Below are 20,236 nucleotides of genomic sequence, written 5' to 3' on the forward strand. Positions count from 1 at the left end.
GTGAAGTAACGGCAATTACAGCTTGTTTGTCCTTCTCCACTTCAAGTGCATCCGGGAATACACCAAACACTGGAAACATCTGGGACAATTTTAAATGAGATAAATGTGCTCGATAAAAAATTTAAGTCGAATAACTGAATGCTTTGAGCATATAGAGCTAGAGTGAATTCTGTGCATGGCTGCCTTCCACTCCTTTTCTGAAATGTTGAGTAAGAGATCCTTTTCCCACTGTACTTTGGGATCTTTAAAAGGGACTTTAAAATGGTTTTATATATTATAGAAATGCTGTCTGGGTCTTCAAGACTAATCAATATCTCTTCTGGAATAGAAATCGGTGGGAGATGAGGAAAATTGGGTAGATTTTGTTTAGCAAAGTTTGTAATTTGATTGTGCCGATGGGAAACTAAATTATTATATTAACATTAAGTATTATTTATATACAAATCTCTAAATGATTTAATCCCATACATTTTCCAAACATTAAAAACTAAGTTTGAGAGGGTGGCAAAAGGTGGTTATCATGTAGAGGTGCCACAGATAATATCACTAACTTGAAATGCTTCCTACATATTCTGAGTGAATGAAGGACAATTGGGTTGTTAATATATTGACGATACCTTGCATTTACTGGTGTACAAAGCAAGGAATATAAAAAGGTAATTGCAGGATTTAATTTCTATTGTAGACCAAGCTAGTGTTTGTTCATCTATTTGTGTCAGTGTCCAGGTTTTTATATCTTGTACTGTATGTTTGCTGCCCAGTAATAAAATTGAAAATTAAGTAGGCCATTGTAGGGTCGCCCTTTGGATGCGTGGATATTTCGAATTCCAAATAAATGAGGTTATGATTGAATCTAATTTCTTAAAATTTATTTTAAGTATATGGGGATGTTTTGAAATAGAAACAGAAGCTTAGGGAGGATATTCATCTTCACAGTGTTAATTCACCTTGCTAAAGTAAGATGGAGGGTAGCCATTCTATGCACGTCTTGTTTAATTCTGTCCATACAAACAGCAAAATTTTGTTAAAAAAAGAGCTTTATATTTATTTGTGATGTTTACCCCTAGATATTTAAACTGATCTACAATAATAAAAGGGAATGTGTCCAATCAGATGCTGCTTGCTAGATAATTCACTGGAAATAGCACACTTTTGTTCAAATTAATTTTGAGTCCAGATATGTTTTGAAATTCTGCTAGTACAGTTAGGGCTGCAGGCACTGAATTTCGTTAGTCTGATATATACAGTGTGATAAGGTGCTTTATTGGTGCCGACCCGACACAGACTGACACCAGAGGCACGGGAAAAATAAACAAAAAGATTTTATTTTTTCTTCACCTGTGGGGCATGTCTTCTCCGTAATCCCCACAGGCACAACGCAGTGCCAAACACTTTACCAAAGAAAAACACCCAAACCACTCTTCTTTTCCTCCACTCCTCCCATGGCCGCTTTGTCCTCCTTCTCCTGACTATGGTGCCCTAAGTAGTGGCTGCAGGCTCCCTTTATAGCCCACCCGGAAGTGCTTCAGATGATAATTAAGCTAAAGTAGGCTGCACTTCTGGGTGTGGCTGCGTTGCCGTCCACACAGGCTCAGGAAGCCTTGCAGCTCCCCCTGGCGGTGGCCACGAAGACCAACTAGGATGAGCTCCGGTGTTCCATAAAACAGGCCCCAATGCAATCCAGGTGGGCTGCCACCAAGTGTTCCGGGGGACATAGCGTGTATCCCATGGCTGCTCCCCCAGATCCAGTGTTGAAGGGGTGTCCCAGACAGGCATGGGTCCCGGCTGTCTGCCACAACAATACCATATCATCTGCATATAGTTGCAGTTCAAGTCCTTCTCTGAAAATCCCTTTCATTTCTAATGCATTTCGAAAGTGAACAGCCAATGGCTCAATGGCAATTGCTAATAGCAGTGGTGACAAGGGGCATCCTTGTCTAGTACCGCATTCTAGTTTGAAGTAGTCTGAGATAGTAGTGTTAATACAAACTGAAGCTTCTGAACTGGTATACAGTAGTTTGATCTATGCACATATGTTAGGGCCAAACTCAACTTTATGCAAAGCAGTGAACAGGTAAATCCATTCAACCATATCAAAATTATTAAAGGTAGACATTTGGCTTCCAATCTTCGAAGTCTATTTAATGTAATATATTCACCCATAAAGTCCAGAGATCTTATTATCTTAAAACATTCTTTTCTAATTTGGTTTTTTATTAAATCTGTGACTAATCACATTGCCTTTTGTTTTTTCTTCTCACTATCCTGTGGGGGCCCTGTGCTACCACCTTCAGGATGAAATTCCCTGAGGCTTGTGAAAGGAAGATCAACACTGAGGTCCTGTCCTTGATGACATCTGCATTGTGACTGATTTTTTTTAGCACCTTAAATGCATAACAGAATGCCCAGTGGAACTTGATTGTATCGTAAAACCCAAGACCTTTTTTCTCCACTGGAGTTTTGTCCCTTTCCCTACTGATCATTCCCAATTACCCTTTGTATAATTAGTTTGCAAATAGGTTTCTTTGTTTCCCACATACTATCATTTGTAAAGCACCTTGAATTTTACTTTGTCTTAGAAGGTGCTATATTAGTAAACTGAGAGCATCAAGTACAGTATTTCTAACTGGACCACTATACATCTAATTATGGCTTGAAGTCTTTGTATAAAATACATATATTTGCCATGCTACACAATTTCAATGTATTTGTCTATAATCCTTAGAAAATAAATATGCCACTCCTATTTATTTGGAATAAGAACACGGGGGGTTTAAGACTCCTCCAAACCTTTATAATGGGGCTTGGGGATTTGACAATACTGGTCTTTTTGGGTAGGGTATGTGTAGACAATAGATTCTGCATTAAATTACACATTTCTCAGGTAATGGCAAAGTAGTCGAGTACTTGATCTAGTTAGTACAAGACGTGTACAACTAACTATAAACTTGTGTGATTACATGAAAAATGCAGTTGTTGAAAAACCACATTCAGAATCTGGTAACAAAACAAGCAGCATTTTCATTTAGCATCTTTACTATAAATTGCATTTTCAAAAGTCATTTTTTTGTTTTCTCCTTTATTGAAAAATAGAACATTTATATTATGGACTGAGCTTAGGATTCAGACTCTAGGAGATTTAAAAAGACACCTTGCCAGTATCTGTACAACTCTGAGAGGGAAAAAAAACCTTTCTAGATATTTTCCTTATCGTAATATTTACTTACAAAACTAACTTCTTTGTTATAGACACACTTTAATAGTTGTCATGCAATAGGCTTAGCCTGTTCCATACTGCAACTTGGACTGCCAATATAAAAGCAGACCAGCATTTATCATTTGTTAATTTAACTATACCTGACCAAGCACAACCTTCCCAATCCATCAAAAGTGGTCTTTTTGTCCATGTGTTGTGGCAATTTGTGCAGCAAGTTCTCCATAAACATATTATAACTGCTCATTTAATTTCAGGCACTGCTGATAAAACAACCAGGACAGAAATGCAAGTGGCAGCTTACCATTTGACCTTGCACTTGTCATTCCTGCCTTTTCCCTTCTGTGCATTTTTTTTTTGTTTTTAAATATGAAGACCTCTACTTTATTACTGCCTAGTCATAAAGGGCTGTACTACAGTAATTTCTGAAATTGATGTGAAAATCATCTCTGGGAATAAAGTCATTTAGGGTTAACAGATACCAAAACTCCTCCAAGTTACTGCTGGAAAGGGGATAGGGATTTAGATGCCAAAAATACTTGCCTGATTTGCCTAAGAACACTAATCTTCACTCTCTCATAACCCCCGTAGTCTACATATCGGATCTCCACTTCATTAGTGTCTTTGTAGAAGGAAATCACTTGGGCTCTCCACCAAGCACCTTCACCTGCAGGTGCAGCGCAGATAACACCAACTAAAAAACATCAGCAAAAATGTATTAAACCATCGCTGATTTTGACTGTAGGAAATAATTATTTCTATTTATAAAAGCTAAACATTTTCAATTATGAAAAGAGCACCTCTATTCATGATTAAAAATCAATATACCATACTCAAAATCCATAAAAAAATTTAATTTCCTGCTACATGTTGCTATATTTAACTAATTAGCCCTTTTCACAAAATTTGGAAATGACACATTGATGGGTAAATCTGTTAGTTTGCTAGTAATAGATGCGTGTATTCCACTTCTCTACTTCCTCTTCTAATAATCGATTTTTGCAATGCTAGATGTATTGCTGTAAAGCACTAAATAACAAAAACATCAAAACTGAACAATGATGGTAAAATTTAAGTGGAGGAATTCTTTTATAAAATTACTAAGGTACGTCTTAACTTTCTTCTGCCATTATGCTAAAAGTTTCAGTTAACTTATTTTTTTATATATTTAATGTTGGCTTGCTCTAAGTTTGACAGATGTCAGTGTAGCTGCCAAAGTATAAGGCGAGTTCAAGCACGGGTAAAATGCGTGCCGAAACAAATCTCTCAGTTAAAAAGTTTGTTTTAAAAATATTTACTGAAAAATAAAAGCAAATAATCCACACAAGAATAAAGAAAAAAGTAGTTACACACGTAGAATAAAAGGCAAAAAAAAAAAAAGGGAAAATATATCTTCTCTAAACTTAGCTTTTCTTGAGAAACTTGTAATTTCTGTACTTAAAAGTTCTTAACTTCTTCTATACTTAAAGATTCTTAGCTTCTTCTTCTGTACACTATAAGCGTACGGTTTTGCACTTAAATAAGCTCGTTATCTTACGAGTTACTTCACATACTCAAAAGGCCCATAGACCCATAGGCACGGTTTAAAACCATGGCAAGGTTGGTCACTAACTGAGTATAATGTTTAGTCAGAGCTGTTAGAAATGGTTAGAATATACCAATTCAATTCTATTCTACTTATGGGGGTTATAGGAACCTCCCATAGATTATACATGGTCATTTAGTGAAACATTTATGAATCTTATGTAACTAGGAAATGGCTCTTATAGTCAGTATATTGTAATATACTTAACAGAAGGCAACTGTAATCATATAGATTAAGCATTTTTAATCTATGCTTTCCGAGCGTTCATTTATTGTTGCATTGTTTTCAAAAGTTTTTTTCAAGTTTCTGTTTCTGAAATGAAACATGCAGACATACAGCACTTAAGCTTATGGTTCATAATGTTGGTCAGAAAAAATAACAACATTTCACTTATGTTAACTTGTACATACTGACTAGGAGAGGGTGCTGTTGCATAATCATGTTACCCCAAGAAGGCACCTGCTGTGGTGTTTTCTATTAGCATGGACTCTCACATATTAACTCCAATACAAACATTTGCTCCTTCAAAAGTCTATTCTCATATCAGTACAACACTAAATGGGTTCCACTTAAAAGGCACAACAGCAGCCTTAGGGCTGCACATACACTATGTGCCCTCATCAAATTTAAAGTGATGTAATGGAATAAAAAAGTGTTTTAGCTCAAATATTTGGATCTATTATGTTCACCATGTTTCATAAGGAATACTGAAACTCTGGCAATGATGTTTATGTTTAGAGGAATACTACAGAAGCTCTTCTTTGGAGATTCTGCCGTTGGGTTGACCAATAGTGAAAAAGGCTAATTTCCAAGTGAAGGATTATCACAGAGGGCATTTAAACAATATCCTGCCAAGACATGAATCTTTATGCATACACAAAGCACAAAAATTATATTGTAATGTATTTATACTTTAAAAACACACAGTACCTGAAGTTTACTGTTTCAGCTACATTATCATTCTTGTTCACAAATTAGGCAGACAGATATCAAATATTATACTAAAGACTTAACAGTCCCTGCAAGAAATGTCCATTAAATGTGAAATAAATAAATGTGAGAAATGTGAAATCAAACTGAACTTTACTATTCTATGAAATATTAACACCACCTGGCTTTAGTCAAATATGACACCATAAAAAAAATTATAGGACATTGTCCCGTCATACCTTCCACTGGGGACGGAAGGGTTGGAATGCCAGGCTGTGAATAGCACAGAAACATCTGTTGGTCCAGACTGCGCAGTGCATGATAAGTAGGATGCGTATGCTGCTGTACAAACATGTGACCAGCTGTTATGATATTTACCACAATGACTTCCACAGTGACCCCATCAGGAAGCAAAAGCTGCCAAAACAAACAAACAAACAGGCAAGTAGTTTGGTATAAAATGTTAATTAAGGAATGCCGAATACTGTTGTTGTGACTAAATGAAAACAAATCTGTGGCTAACAGGTGCATACAATAAAAGTGTGTGCCAATTTGCAATTAAGAAATTATGTCTTAAGACAGCGATTTGAAAACACAAACAGCAAACATTTTTTAAACCATCTCCCAACTACCAATAGCATCATTCACGGAGTTTAAAAGTCTGTTTTCAAGAATCAGAAAAAGAAATATCTTTAATGTATATATTTAAATTTGTGATGGAAAAAGACAAATTATTAACATTAACCTTTCAAAGTGCTGGAAACTGAATGACTTCCTGTGCATATGTATACAGAACTGATGGTCACATTCCATTAAATTATTTTAAATCTTGCACAGACTTAAGGTATAAATGAATGAAATTTACCCAGAGTAGAAATAAACCTAGAAACAAAAGCTAAATAGCATCTGACTAATAAACTTTGAATTAAAGATATTTGAAATCTTATCTGGAAAAAACAAAACAAAATGACAGCTAATATTATTAAATATTATACAGTTACTATAAAATGTCAGTGGTTTAGGATTAGGAAGTTAGCAACATAGGTTGCATTTTCATTTGTCTTAAGCAAAATAAGGTTTCAGAAGTAAAATGAATGGTTTCACAATTTTGGAAATTATTCTGAGAGCTTACAAACTATTTAATTCATTAGTAGTTGTAATGGTGTCCATATCGAACAAACTTTTTTTTTTTGTTTTATAAAGAAAACATAAATAAGTGATTTGTTACTTTAAAACTAAACAGTAACTATTATAATGGTAAATATACAAAGAAATAGACTTCTCTTTTGCCAGGAAATGATACTTTATTTAATTTAGTGACACTTCAGTACAATAAATTCAACGTAATGTTTTTTAAGTAACTTATGACATACACTAAAAAAATTTCATTGTTTCACTATAAGCACAACCACGCAATGACACTTATATACTTAATATAATGTTGGCAATATCACAAGTATATAACTCTGAATCTCAATATCATTTATATACTGCTTTCAAAGGGTATGGCTGTGGTGGCAACAAACCAAGACAGATTGGCTAGGTCTCTCTATCCCCAGCATCTTCCAACCAAAGGATTCCACTTTCCTAATGAGTTCCCCATGCACTCTTAGGCTGTTTGAGAGATGTAATTCCTTCAATGTATCCTAGATCTAATGCAGGGTTTTCTACCAGTGAGCCAAATCTGGTACATCTCTCAAGGCTGGCACCCTACCAACATGTCCAGCTCACCTTGACTGCCTACACTAGATTTGGTTCTATTCCAGAATCCTACATTTTTGGCCCACTCATTTACCATGACATGTAAGCCTCGGGACCTCGTTTTTGCCATTTGTTCTCACAATCTCATTCTTTCAGTCACTGCACAGAGCTCAGGACCATAGGTGGGGATACAAAAGGATGTGTAAATCAAAAACGTTTTGTCCAAGGGCTTAAAGTTGAAATTGTACCTTCACAATCATGTTACATAGTAGTTTGGCATATGTTTAACTTTAGAACACAATTTAATTATTTTATAAAATTTTAAAAATAAACTACTCATGTTTTATAATGGAGATATTGGTGCCAATAGTAAAGAACAGCCTTAAAAAAGTTACAGAATAACCATTTTACAAACCTAAAATGTCACTGACTCTTGATCCATGTTTGAGATTACACACAATGTTTAGTTTAGTTTTTTATTTATATAGCACATTAAAACAACTACAGCATGACCAAAGTGCTTTACATAGGAAAGGGTAACAGTATGAAATAAAAGCCAGATAAAGAATTAAAAAGAAAAACAAAAAGGAAACATTGTATACACATGAACACACATATACAAACACACAAACATAAATAACTTATATAAAATTATTCAAATACATATAAGATAGACCAGTAAAAAAATATAAAATAGAAAGATTTAACCACTCAAACTCACAAGCTAAATACCAAGTGAATAAAAGTCCTTTTTTTTTTTTTTACCAAAAACTTAAAAACTATGAAGTGTGGGAGCCGACCTTATTACGAGGGGCAATTTAGAACCACCCACTGCAAAAGCTCGATCGCCCCTCAGCTTCAACCATGTGCATTGATAATTAACAAGGGAGTCTTTAAAGATCTCACAGGGGACCTAGAGGCAATCCTTCTTCCACTTTCCTCAGTTTTCCTACACGTCCTTCTTAGAGAACGTGTAGTATCATTAAACCACGACTGTCTTCTGGGCTTACATTTCCTTTCTTTAAGTGGAGCTAGTTCTGGGAGGTATACCGGTTCATACCGAAAAACGTTTTTTATTTTTGTTATGATATGGATTTTTCTTATACCGCAACCAGTTTAAATAGCCTAAACAACTTCCAGAACATGGCGCAGTGGGGGACCCTTTTCACTGCTAGACCGCTAAACATGCAAGCAACGGAGTACATGCATTAGTGGAGGTATTGCGCTGTGAAAATGGACAGAGAACATTCCGAAACTGAAGCTGTAGCAGACGATAAAGTTGAACATGATGACACAGAAGAACTTTTGCCGAAAAAGGGAGTTATGTCAGTTGTCTGGAGATACTTTGCTTTTAAAAGGTCGGATGTGGACCATTATTTGAAAATGTGTGACTGCTGTTTCTATAGTACTGGATAAAACTGCAAGCCAAGTAGCACTTTTTTCCCCCCAATACTTGAATACTGTGTAATGTACCTGGGTACTGTGGAATAATGTGACGATGCCGGTCCCCTACACACTCCCTCTTCCCACATGGGAGTCTGTTGAACCAACACCGTCGATAATTATGACCGAGATGAGCTGACAAATCTCTCTGAAGCCAGGGGATGGTGGAAAAAGTGCTCAAGTGCTTTTATTAAAAACAGTCAAAAGTAAAACCAAGTGTCCATTGTGCAGTGTTAAAAAAAAAATACAGTACCCAAATAAATAGCAAATCCATAAAACCAGTGAAATGTAGGGATAAAATCCATAATAAATAAATCTGTTAAAACAGATGTTAAAATGCAGTCTCTCTCCTCACCCGATCGCAGCCCACCATCTTCTGTCTCCCTGGCACACCCATCACTGGTGTTGCCGGCAGAGCCTCTACACCACAAACTCCTTTCTGCTGACCCCCGGCTTGGCTGCCGCCACACTGCGCAGCCAGACCGTCAGAGGTTGGCACACCTCCAGTGTTCCTTCGCGCTCACTTAGTCGCTCCTTGGATCCATTGGGAGGCCTTTGCAGTCACTGCTCCACGGCTCTGGAATGCCCTACCAGAGAACTTGAGACCACAGCAGATTGTGGGCTGTATTAAAAAAAACAGCTAAAGACCTTTATATTATTTAGGAAAGCATATTAACAAGAATGCCACTATTTATTGTCGTTTAATCCATTTTTATCTTGTTTTGTCTTTGTTAAATATTTTTATGTAGCACTTTGAGATTTACTACTAATTTAAAATACCTTATAAATAAAATGAATTATTATTATTGCCTTACATCTCGCTCGCCCCACTCTACACACTAAGTGAGGTGAACCAGCTGGTTTGTCTCCCATGACTGCCCTTTCCCTTCTTTAACCTCCTTCTGTTCTATCTTTTCTTTTTTCCTTCCCCCTATCCTGCCGGCCCATAAATATACGTCTCCGTGGACCTTAATCACACGCCTTAAGAATCCCATGAAGACATTGAGACCGATCACACCCGCACATGCAGGTCCAACTCGCCCCTATTACCTCTTCAACTCCCTGCGGTCGTGTAATCGTGCCCACGGAGACGGACACGGCTAACTGGATTTAAAAACTGGCCCTGTTTTTTTTGAAGCCACAGATCTGCTATACCACAAAAAGTATTATAAATAAAAGTTGCAGTTTTATTATGTATATAGCTTAGCTTGAAGCAAGGTCCATATTAATGCAATTTGCAATATGAAGGATCAGTTGGTAAAGACATCATCACCAAGTTGCACTTGTTTTATTTTATTTTATATTGGTGAATATTGTGTAATGTACCTAGGCTTGAAGCCTTGTAGTATTATTATTGGAAGTTCCACTACTATTTATTTTATTTTTATTATTTATTAGTTTAAACATTATGCAGTTTAATGATGGTAAAGTTGTGTAAAAAGTCACTTTAACGTGTCAGTGGACATAGATTGTTAACATTAAAAGAAAGAGTAGTTGGTTTACAAAAAATACTGACTATTTATTCCTTTCTAAGATAGGTTCAGCGCAATACAACTTTTGACAAGCACCTCTGGATATTTTACTAAGTCTAAATGCCTCTTTGGATGGTTGAAAATATGTTATCAAAATTATAGTTTAAGTTGTTTGCAAAATTTGTTAAATATAATTTGACTGCAACTGTCATGCAATGTGATTCCTTCTCTTCATTAGTGCCACCCTCTTGAAAACTATCACTTTATGGGGCTATGCAAACCTGTATTAATACTTGTGTGCACATTAAAATTTTTTTTTTGTACAATGTACAGTTGTCATGACAGTGGAATAGGTTATTCTTAGTCAGTCTACTGCAGTAATTGCAGTGGAAAATGTGGTTAACATCTACTCATGCATGGGGAAAAAAAAACTTTTGAAAAATATTGTGATACAGTAATCCCTCCTCCATCGCAGGGGTTGCGTTCCAGAGCCACCCGCGAAGTAGGAAAATCCGCGAAGTAGAAACCATACGTTTATATGGTTATTTTTAGAATGTCATGCTTGGGTCACAGATTTGCGCAGAAACACAGGAGGTTGTAGAGAGACAGGAACGTTATTCAAACACTGCAAACAAACATTTGTCTCTTTTTCAAAAGTTTAAACTGTGCTCCATGACAAGACAGAGATGACAGTTCTGTCTCACAATTAAAAGAATGCAAACATATCTTCCTTTTCAAAGGAGTGCAAAGCAAGCAGTCAAAAAAAAAATCAATATGGCTTTTAAGTATGCGAAGCACCGCCGGTACAAAGCTGTTGAAGGCGGCAGCTCACACCCCCTCTGTCAGGAGCAGGAAGAGAGAGAGAGAGAGAGAGAGAGAGAGAGAGAGAGATAGCGAGAGACAGATAAAAAAAATCAATACGTGCCCTTTGAGCTTTTAAGTATGCGAAGCTCCGTGCAGCCTGTCCTTCAGGAAGCAGCTGCACACAGCCCCCCTGCTCACACCCCCCTACGTCAGCGCAAGAGAGAGAGAGAGAGAGAGAGAGAAAGTTAGCTGGATAGCTTTTCAGCCATCTGCCAATAGCGTCCCTTGTATGAAATCAACTGGGCAAACCAACTGAGGAAGCATGTACCAGAAATTAAAAGACCTATTGTCCGCAGAAACCCGCGAAGCAGCGAAAAATCCGCGATATATATTTAAATATGCTTACATATAAAATCCGCGATGGAGTGAAGCCGCGAAAGGCGAAGCGCGATATAGCGAGGGATCACTGTATAGAATTTTGGTCATACCGTCCAGCACTAAGTGGAGCTAAAATATTCAAAATATCCACAAAAGTAGATGTGAATTGATTTAGGAGTTCATTGATGCTGAGATCCAAAGAAGATGATTCCTCACTAGATGATAAAGAAATAGTTTCGTAAGAATTACAGAACAGGCTAACAGATGGGGAATTAAAGCTGCGCAACCAGTAACTAGGATAGTGTTTCTCAAACTCGGTCCTGGTGAACCCCTGTGGCTGCAGGTTTTTGTTCCAACCGGATTCCTAATCAGTGACAATACCCGATAGCACTGATCTCATTTAATTAGCTGGGTTTTTTTTGTTTTTTTTTTTTCTTTTTCGACATTCAGAAAAGCATAGCAGCATGATTTTTATACATTTATAAAACTTTTAGAAATATTTCTGCTTTTGCTATAGATTTAAATGCTTAACTCTCTTTTGTTGATTTCATTATACTTTGCATTTTCTCTGTCCAGTTTTTCTCCCTTTGTTGTATCTTAATAATGACAATTTAAAACGAGCAGAGCAGACACGCAGGCAAACACCACTAAATAATCAAAGGCTGCAAGTACTTTAGCAACCAACCACTAATGAGTAAATAATGAATTAAACAATTAGAAGACCTAGAAAAGTAGAATGAAAATCAAGATGAAAATACTGTTAAAAAGAAAAAAAATACATTATTCCTATATAACTGCTTGGTACATTTAAAAATTTTTTTTTTTTTTTTTTTTTTTTAAGAAAACTTAGTTTTCTAATTTTTATATTGTTCCCTAAACATAGAACTTGGGAAATATCAGTTCACTTAATTAGCCCAGGAGTTCAATTAAAAACAGAAGCTGGTTGGAACAAAAACCTGCAGCCACAGGTGTTCACCAGGACCGAGTTTAGGAAACACTGAACTAGGAGGTTCAGTCACTGAAGGCAGATACTGCAAATTGGCATCAAACGTAATAAAGATGTGATCTGAAAGATATCCATCATACATTTCAATGTTACAAACAGAGAATCGTGATGAAAATACAAGGTCCAATGTATGACCATGTTTATGAATGGGACCTGTAACAAACTGAACAAAATCAAAAAAAGACTCCATAAGATGTAAAAAAAAAAAAAATCCTTAGCCAGAGGTTTGGAAGGACAACAAATATGAATATTAAAGTCTCTAAGCACTAAAACGCAATCATATAATGAAAAACATGAGTGGGAAGGTCTATATACCAAGATACAGAGAGCTGCATGACGCAGATCCACCTTAATCAATTGAACCTCAAAGCAAAAAAAAAAGACTCCGTAGGTATTAAATGACATTTAATGAGATTCTTAAAAATTACAGCCAGACCACCACCACGGCCTGTAGACCTGGAAGGGCTTTAAATAAAAAACTCCAGAGGAGAAAAGGTCAGAAAAAAGGCTTAGGTCACTCTCGCTCAGTCAAGTCTCTGTCAGAAATAAGTCCAATTCACAAGAGCTAGAAGTTTCATTTAAAATAAGTTTTTTCAATATAGTTCTAGCAATGTGATTTTAATACAAGAGCAATCACTCACTAACTGTTGTGTAACCTAATGGCATGGAGCATCAGCTTTGGAATCACATACTCCTGGGGCATCACTCATCCAAGATACAGTAGAATGCACAGTCATGCACCTTTTCTAAGTCTACAAAGCTTGTGTTGACAGGACTGGCAAACTCCCGAGACCACTCAAGTATACATGGAAGGATAAACAATTGGTCCAATATTCTATATGAACGCACATTGCTCTGTCAGGATACAATGTTCAAATGTCAGATGGTGTCTCTGCTCTAGTAATTACAGGACAGCATCCCTCAATAACTGGAAACCCCCTCTTGTCAATCATTTTAAAAAAAGAAAACACCACTCCAGTCTCCCCAGACTCATTTAATTAACATTAAGGAGATGTGTGAGCAAAAACACCCTTAACAACAGAACATCCAATGTTTTAAATGCTTTAGATTGTATCTAATCCTCCCTTTCTCTATGAAGCTTTATCATCTCTACAGTGACCTCAGCCAAAGAGTTAGGCATAACCCCAAACAACCCCCATTGCACCATTGCCTCCAAAAGGTTTAGAGGTTCTTCAAAACTGCAACTTAATATACCCTATTCAAGAAATATTTCCACACTTTTGTAAGGAACAGTCAAAGTGATATATCACTTACCCTTCCAAACTTGAAATGCTTTTACAGATTTTATTTTTGGCCATTGGAGATTAATTTTCCATGGCCTCACCAAAGTCCACCCATAAATGAAACCTAAGTTTGGCCACAACCACAACTGCTGACTTTTTGGCCTGCTGATATTTCTCAGTCAAACCAGGAGACCTTCCTGCCAACTTTGCACAAAAGACCTCGCTTCTTCAACTTGACAGTTTCCCTTATCAATGCTGACCTTCATCAGGGTCCTAGGACAAACACCATTACAGGTGCACATAACCTTTTGCTCATAGCTCTTTGCAGCTACCTTCACCATTAAAGCCTTGAACATAAAGTTAGAATCAACTAGGTCCCTAATCTCTCCCAAAATGCAGGAAAAGCTTTTCTGGAGGAGAAATACCCAATAGTAATTCTCAGCACACCCATACTACTTATTTGAGTCTTACCGCTCTGTCCATCAGAAACACCATCTGTCTGGGCAATCTCACCATTAAGTACTGTTCAGCTGTGGGATCTAGGTCACTCCACACGAGTGCTAAAGTCTCCCAGTAAGGCTACAGTGTCATTAAATGGTAATCTTCCAAGCAATAAGACCTCTACAAGGCAGAGAATTCAAAGTGGCTGTTTGTTGCATACACACAAACACTCAACTCAAAGTCACAATGAAGCGACACCCAGTTGAGGCTTTTAAATATTCTGACACCACCATGAGCAGGACCTTCTATAAAAGAAATGCTATGAAAATTATTTCCTACTTTTAAATAGCACTGTACTGTATGTTATCAATTATACTTAAGAACAAGAGCAGCAGCCTGTGAAAATACCAAGACTGAATGTATGTGGAAACTTCCTCTTTGCAGCTTCACTCAAAAAAATAGTCCATGCAAGGGGTAATTTTAAAAAATGTAAGAAAAAGCTATCCATACATAATTTTCCTGACAGCTGAGTCACTCCATATACAACAAAAATTACATTAGATTACATCTGTCACATATAATGCGAAAGCATTGTGAAATGCTATATACAAATACTAAGACAAAAGGATGGTGTAAAAATAAATACAATGAATGAATGAGTAGCAAAATTGTTTTATTGTGCAAAACAAAACTATTGTCACACACGTGTGCATGGGGGACAGTATATAGGCTCAACAGTAAGTGTGCCTCAGCTGAGCCAGGGGTTGCCGCTGTTCAGTAACACTTTTTCCTTTTCTCCCCTTGCCATCATCAGAACCTGCCTTCTAAAGACTTCACTTCTGCTCCCAAGAGCCTGCCTAATGATGACATCACTTCCGGCTCAAACAGATTCCCACCTCTTTCTGTTCCCATTATATAAATCCACCACCAGCTTGTCTCACCTGAGGTCCACACTGAACTTGTGTCTATAAAGATTTTTTTTCCATCCATCCATCCATCCATTGTCTCCCGCTTATCCGAGGTCGGGTCGCGGGGGCAGCAGCTTGAGCAGAGATACCCAGACTTCCCTCTCCCCGGCCACTTCTTCTAGCTCTTCCGGGAGAATCCCAAGGCGTTCCCAGGCCAGTCGAGAGACATAGTCCCTCCAGCGTGTCCTGGGTCTTCCCCGGGGCCTCCTCCCGGTTGGACGTGCCTGGAACACCTCACCAGGGAGGCGTCCAGGAGGCATCCTGATCAGATGCCCGAGCCACCTCATCTGACTCCTCTCGATGCGGAGGAGCAGCGGCTCTACTCTGAGCCCCTCCCGGATGACTGAGCTTCTCACCCTATCTTTAAGGGAAAGCCCAGACACCCTGCGGAGGAAACTCATTTCAGCCGCTTGTATTCGCGATCTCGTTCTTTCGGTCACTACCCATAGCTCATGACCATAGGTGAGGGTAGGAACATAGATCGACTGGTAAATTGAGAGCTTCGCCTTGCGGCTCAGCTCCTTTTTCACCACGACAGACCGATGCAACGCCCGCATTACTGCGGATGCCGCACCGATCCGCCTGTCGATCTCATGCTCCATTCTTCCCTCACTCGTGAACAAGACCCCGAGATACTTGAACTCCTCCACTTGGGGCAGGATCTCGCTACCAACCCTGAGAGGGCACTCCACCCTTTTCCTGTTGAGGACCATGGTCTCGGATTTGGAGGTGCTGATTCTCATCCCAGCCGCTTCACACTCGGCTGCGAACCAATCCAGAGAGAGCTGAAGATCACGGCCTGATGAAGCAAACAGGACAACATCATCTGCAAAAAGCAGTGACCCAATCCTGAGCCCACCAAACCGGACCCCCTCAACACCCTGGCTGCGCCTAGAAATTCTGTCCATAAAAGTTATGAACAGAATCGGTGACAAAGGGCAGCCCTGGCGGAGTCCAACTCTCACTGGAAACGGGTTCGACTTACTGCCGGCAATGCGGACCAAGCTCTGGCACTGATCGTACAGGGACTGAACAGCCCTTATCAGGGGGGCCAGTACCCCATACTCTCGGAGTACCCCCCACAGGATTCCCCGAGGGACACGGTCGAATGCCTTTTCTAAGTCCACAAAACACATGTAGACTGGTTGGGCAAACTCCCATGCACCCTCCAGGACCCTGCTAAGGGTATAGAGCTGGTCCACTGTTCCGCGACCAGGACGAAAACCACACTGTTCCTCCTGAATCCGAGGCTCGACTATCCGACGGACCCTCCTCTCCAGGACCCCTGAATAGACTTTTCCAGGGAGGCTGAGGAGTGTGATCCCTCTGTAGTTGGAACACACCCTCCGATCCCCCTTCTTAAAGAGGGGGACCACCACCCCGGTCTGCCAATCCAGAGGCACTGTCCCTGATGTCCATGCGATGTTGTAGAGGCGTGTCAGCCAAGACAGTCCTACAACATCCAGAGCCTTGAGGAACTCCGGGCGTATCTCATCCACCCCCGGGGCCCTGCCACCAAGGAGTTTTTTGACCACTTCGGTGACCTCAGTCCCAGAGATGGGGGAGCCCACCTCCGAGTCCCCAGGCTCTGCTTCCTCATTGGAAGGCATGTTAATGGGATTGAGGAGGTCTTCAAAGTGTTCCCCCCACCGACCCACAACGTCCCGAGTCGAGGTCAGCAGCGCACCATCCCCACCATATACAGTGTTGACACTGCACTGCTTCCCCTTCCTGAGACGCCGGATGGTGGACCAGAATCTCCTTGAAGCCATCCGAAAGTCATTCTCCATGGCCTCCCCAAACTCCTCCCACGCCCGAGTTTTTGCCTCAGCAACCACCAAAGCCGCATTCCGCTTGGCCTGCCGGTACCTATCAGCTGCCTCCGGGGTCCCACAGGACAAAAGGGTCCTGTAGGACTCCTTCTTCAGCTTGATGGCATCCTTCACCGCCGGTGTCCACCAGCGGGTTCGGGGATTGCCGCCACGACAGGCACCGACCACCTTACGGCCACAGCTCCGGTCAGCTGCCTCAACAATAGAGGCACGGAACATGGCCCATTCGGACTCAATGTCCCCCACCTCCCTCGGGATGTGGTCGAAGTTCTGCCGGAGGTGGGAGTTGAAGCTACTTCTGACAGGGGGCTCTGCCAGACGTTCCCAGCAGACCCTCACAACACGTTTGGGCCTACCACGCCTGACCGGCATCCTCCCCCACCATCGAAGCCAACTCACCACCAGGTGGTGATCAGTTGACAGCTCCGCCCCTCTCTTCACCCGAGTGTCCAAGACATGTGGCCACAAGTCTGACGACACGACCACAAAGTCGATCATCGAACTGAGGCCTAGGGTGTCCTGGTGCCAAGTGCACATATGAACACCCCTATGCTTGAACATGGTGTTCGTTATGGACAATCCGTGACGAGCACAGAAGTCCAATAACAAAACACCGCTCGGGTTCAGATCAGGGGGGCCATTCCTCCCAATCACGCCCTTCCAGGTCTCACTGTCATTGCCCACGTGAGCATTGAAGTCTCCCAGCAGAACGAGGGAGTCCCCAGAAGGTATGCCCTCTAGCAACCCCTCCAGGGACTCCAAAAAGGGTGGGTACTCCGAACTGCTGTTCGGTGCATACGCACAAACAACAGTTAGGACCCGTCCCCCCACCCGAAGGCGAAGGGAGGCTACCCTCTCGTCCACCGGGGTAAACCCCAATGTACAGGCTCCAAGTTGGGGGGCAATAAGTATACCCACACCTGCTCGGCGCCTCTCACCGGGGGCAACTCCAGAGTGGTAGAGAGTCCAGCCCCTCTCAAGGTGATTGGTTCCAGAGTCCAAGCTGTGCGTCGAGGTGAGCCCGACTATATCTAGCCGGAACCTCTCAACTTCGCGCACTAGCTCAGGCTCCTTCCCCTTCAGAGAGGTGACATTCCACGTCCCAAGAGCCAGTTTCTGTAGCCGAGGATCGGACCGCCAAGGTCCCCGCCTTCGGCCACCACCCAACTCACACTGCACCCGACCTCCTTGGCCCCTCCCATAGGTGGTGAGCCCATGGGAAAGATTTTTTTTCCCCCCTCTTATTATTGCATTTTTTTTTTCTTCAAGTATACGGGGCTTATATTCTCCCAAACCTTTATGCTTGTGACGGAGACTCATTACACTACACAGAAATAAATTGTACCGTTTAACAGTAATGCAAAAAAAAAAAAAAAAAAAAAAGATAAAAGTATAGATGGTAAAAGCAGTTAAAGTGCAGACAGCAATACTGTTGTAAGATACAGTGGAATTAGACATAATGCAGCAGGTGGGTACAGCACAGGGCAGGTAAGTTCAGGGTACCAAGAGCTCAGTGACCGTATTGCCTGGGGGAAGAAGCTGTCCCTGATGAGAGTGCAGCATGTAGTGAGGCTTTGGTAGCATTTATCAGAAGGCAGGAGTGAAACCAAAGGATGAGCTGGATGGCTGGCATCTGACACCACTTGCTTATGTAGCATTAAACAAAACAAAATTAGCAAGAAAATGGTTTTCAGTCACACTCACTGCACAGAGCAAACAAATTAAGTGTGATTCAGGTACAACACAAAAATCAATTATTCTCATGGGTTTAAAAAGTATGCTATTTATGCATAATTCTTAACATAAAAGGGAATTTCATAGACTACTGTAAATCTAAGCAAGAGAAACCGAGGAAATCATCTTTAATAACTTTAATAAAAAGTACATAACTTTGTTATCATTGCCTCCACTAAATGTTACATTTGGTGAAACAATTTTTCTTACCCAGGATGTGATCGGTAGAGATGGCAATGTAAGAGGCAGAGGGGGAGGAGCATACAGGTTTGTTAAGTCCAGTTCTTTAAACTTCTTGCCAATGAGACCCAATGCTTTATCAACTTGCTGCTGTGTGCCTACAAGATGGGGGGAAAAATGCTTTTAAAATTAAGTTACAGTAAAATCTTTGATACAAGATTTTCCAGCCATGCATTATATTCAGGAAGAAGAAAAAAAGAATAATGGGGAAAAAAAAAACACTAATCTAAAAGCTCACCACTCAGACAACTTATCAAACACATAATTGCAGAAACCAGGTATACTGTAGTTCAAAAGCCCCAAGTAGTATAGAATCTTTGCATAAATTTTCTTGATCTGATCAAAATTGTTATTCAAAAACTGCATTTTTTTTCAGATTCAGTATGAGTTTGAGTCATGTGCTCTGTTTCCCATAGCAGCATAAATGCTTAAATACTACATAGGAGCCCAGCTTGACTAACAAAATTACAGTGCTTCACTGTTAACCATCTCTGTGCAGCAAGCACGGGTACTTTAGATTAGGTATGTTTTATATAACAAAACCTCTTTTCCTAATGTTCAAAGTTTATGTATGTGTAGGAGACTTTTTAAGTTTATCCAGTTCCCTGGCAGAAAAATATGTCTATATGATGCAGGCTGCATATTTACCTGTACATTTTTCCCTTAAGTATCTGCAGATGGCAAATCTACTCTCTGCCACGGCTGAAAGCATGAAGATGATGCAAGAACATGGTAAAAAAAATAAATAAAAAATAAGCCTTGTTACAAATACGTGGATAAGCTACACATTGTAGCCATCTTATTTCAATTAATACTCAAAATTCATCTGGAGCTTGCCAAGTTGGCCTTAGGCATTTAGAGCTCAATGCCTTTGCAGTGTTGAACAATACATGCATGCATTAGGTTTACTGTTTTGACACCCTCCCAAATGTCATTTTGCAGTAAATACTCAATACAAATGCTAATTCTTGAGGGATTCCTTAGGTCTGATGAGCTATGAATCTATATTTCTTAAAAAAAAACACACACACACACACACAATGAAAACTATTACACACACAATACTATTTTACATATGCATCAATGCAAAAAAGCTCTTGTCTGACAGGCAGCTTTAATATTTATTCCTAATGTTTACTACTGAAAGTTCCCTCTTATAAGCAGCGCTGTTTAAAGGGAGCATAAAAGAAAAGAGTATTGTTTTCTGAATATCGGTATAGGTGTCTGAACTGCTGATATTAACA

The 20,236-nt window shown here is 39.9% G+C and overlaps 1 protein-coding gene across 2 annotated transcripts in view; it reads right to left on the bottom strand.

Moving 5' to 3' along the window:
• Nucleotides 1–20,236, bottom strand: part of akap1b (A kinase (PRKA) anchor protein 1b) — a 145,694-nt gene that overhangs the window by 17,601 nt on the left and 107,857 nt on the right. For both annotated transcript variants that reach the window (XM_028807090.2, XM_051931225.1), the window contains 3 exons: nt 18,963–19,090; nt 5,969–6,146; nt 3,758–3,908 (listed from right to left, as the gene is read on the bottom strand). In XM_028807090.2, the coding sequence (XP_028662923.1) occupies nt 3,758–3,908; nt 5,969–6,146; nt 18,963–19,090 (457 nt within the window). The remainder of the gene's footprint in view (nt 1–3,757; nt 3,909–5,968; nt 6,147–18,962; nt 19,091–20,236) is intronic.

Source organism: Erpetoichthys calabaricus, chromosome 8 (genome assembly GCF_900747795.2).
Source record: "Erpetoichthys calabaricus chromosome 8, fErpCal1.3, whole genome shotgun sequence".
Taxonomy (NCBI): domain Eukaryota; kingdom Metazoa; phylum Chordata; class Cladistia; order Polypteriformes; family Polypteridae; genus Erpetoichthys; species Erpetoichthys calabaricus.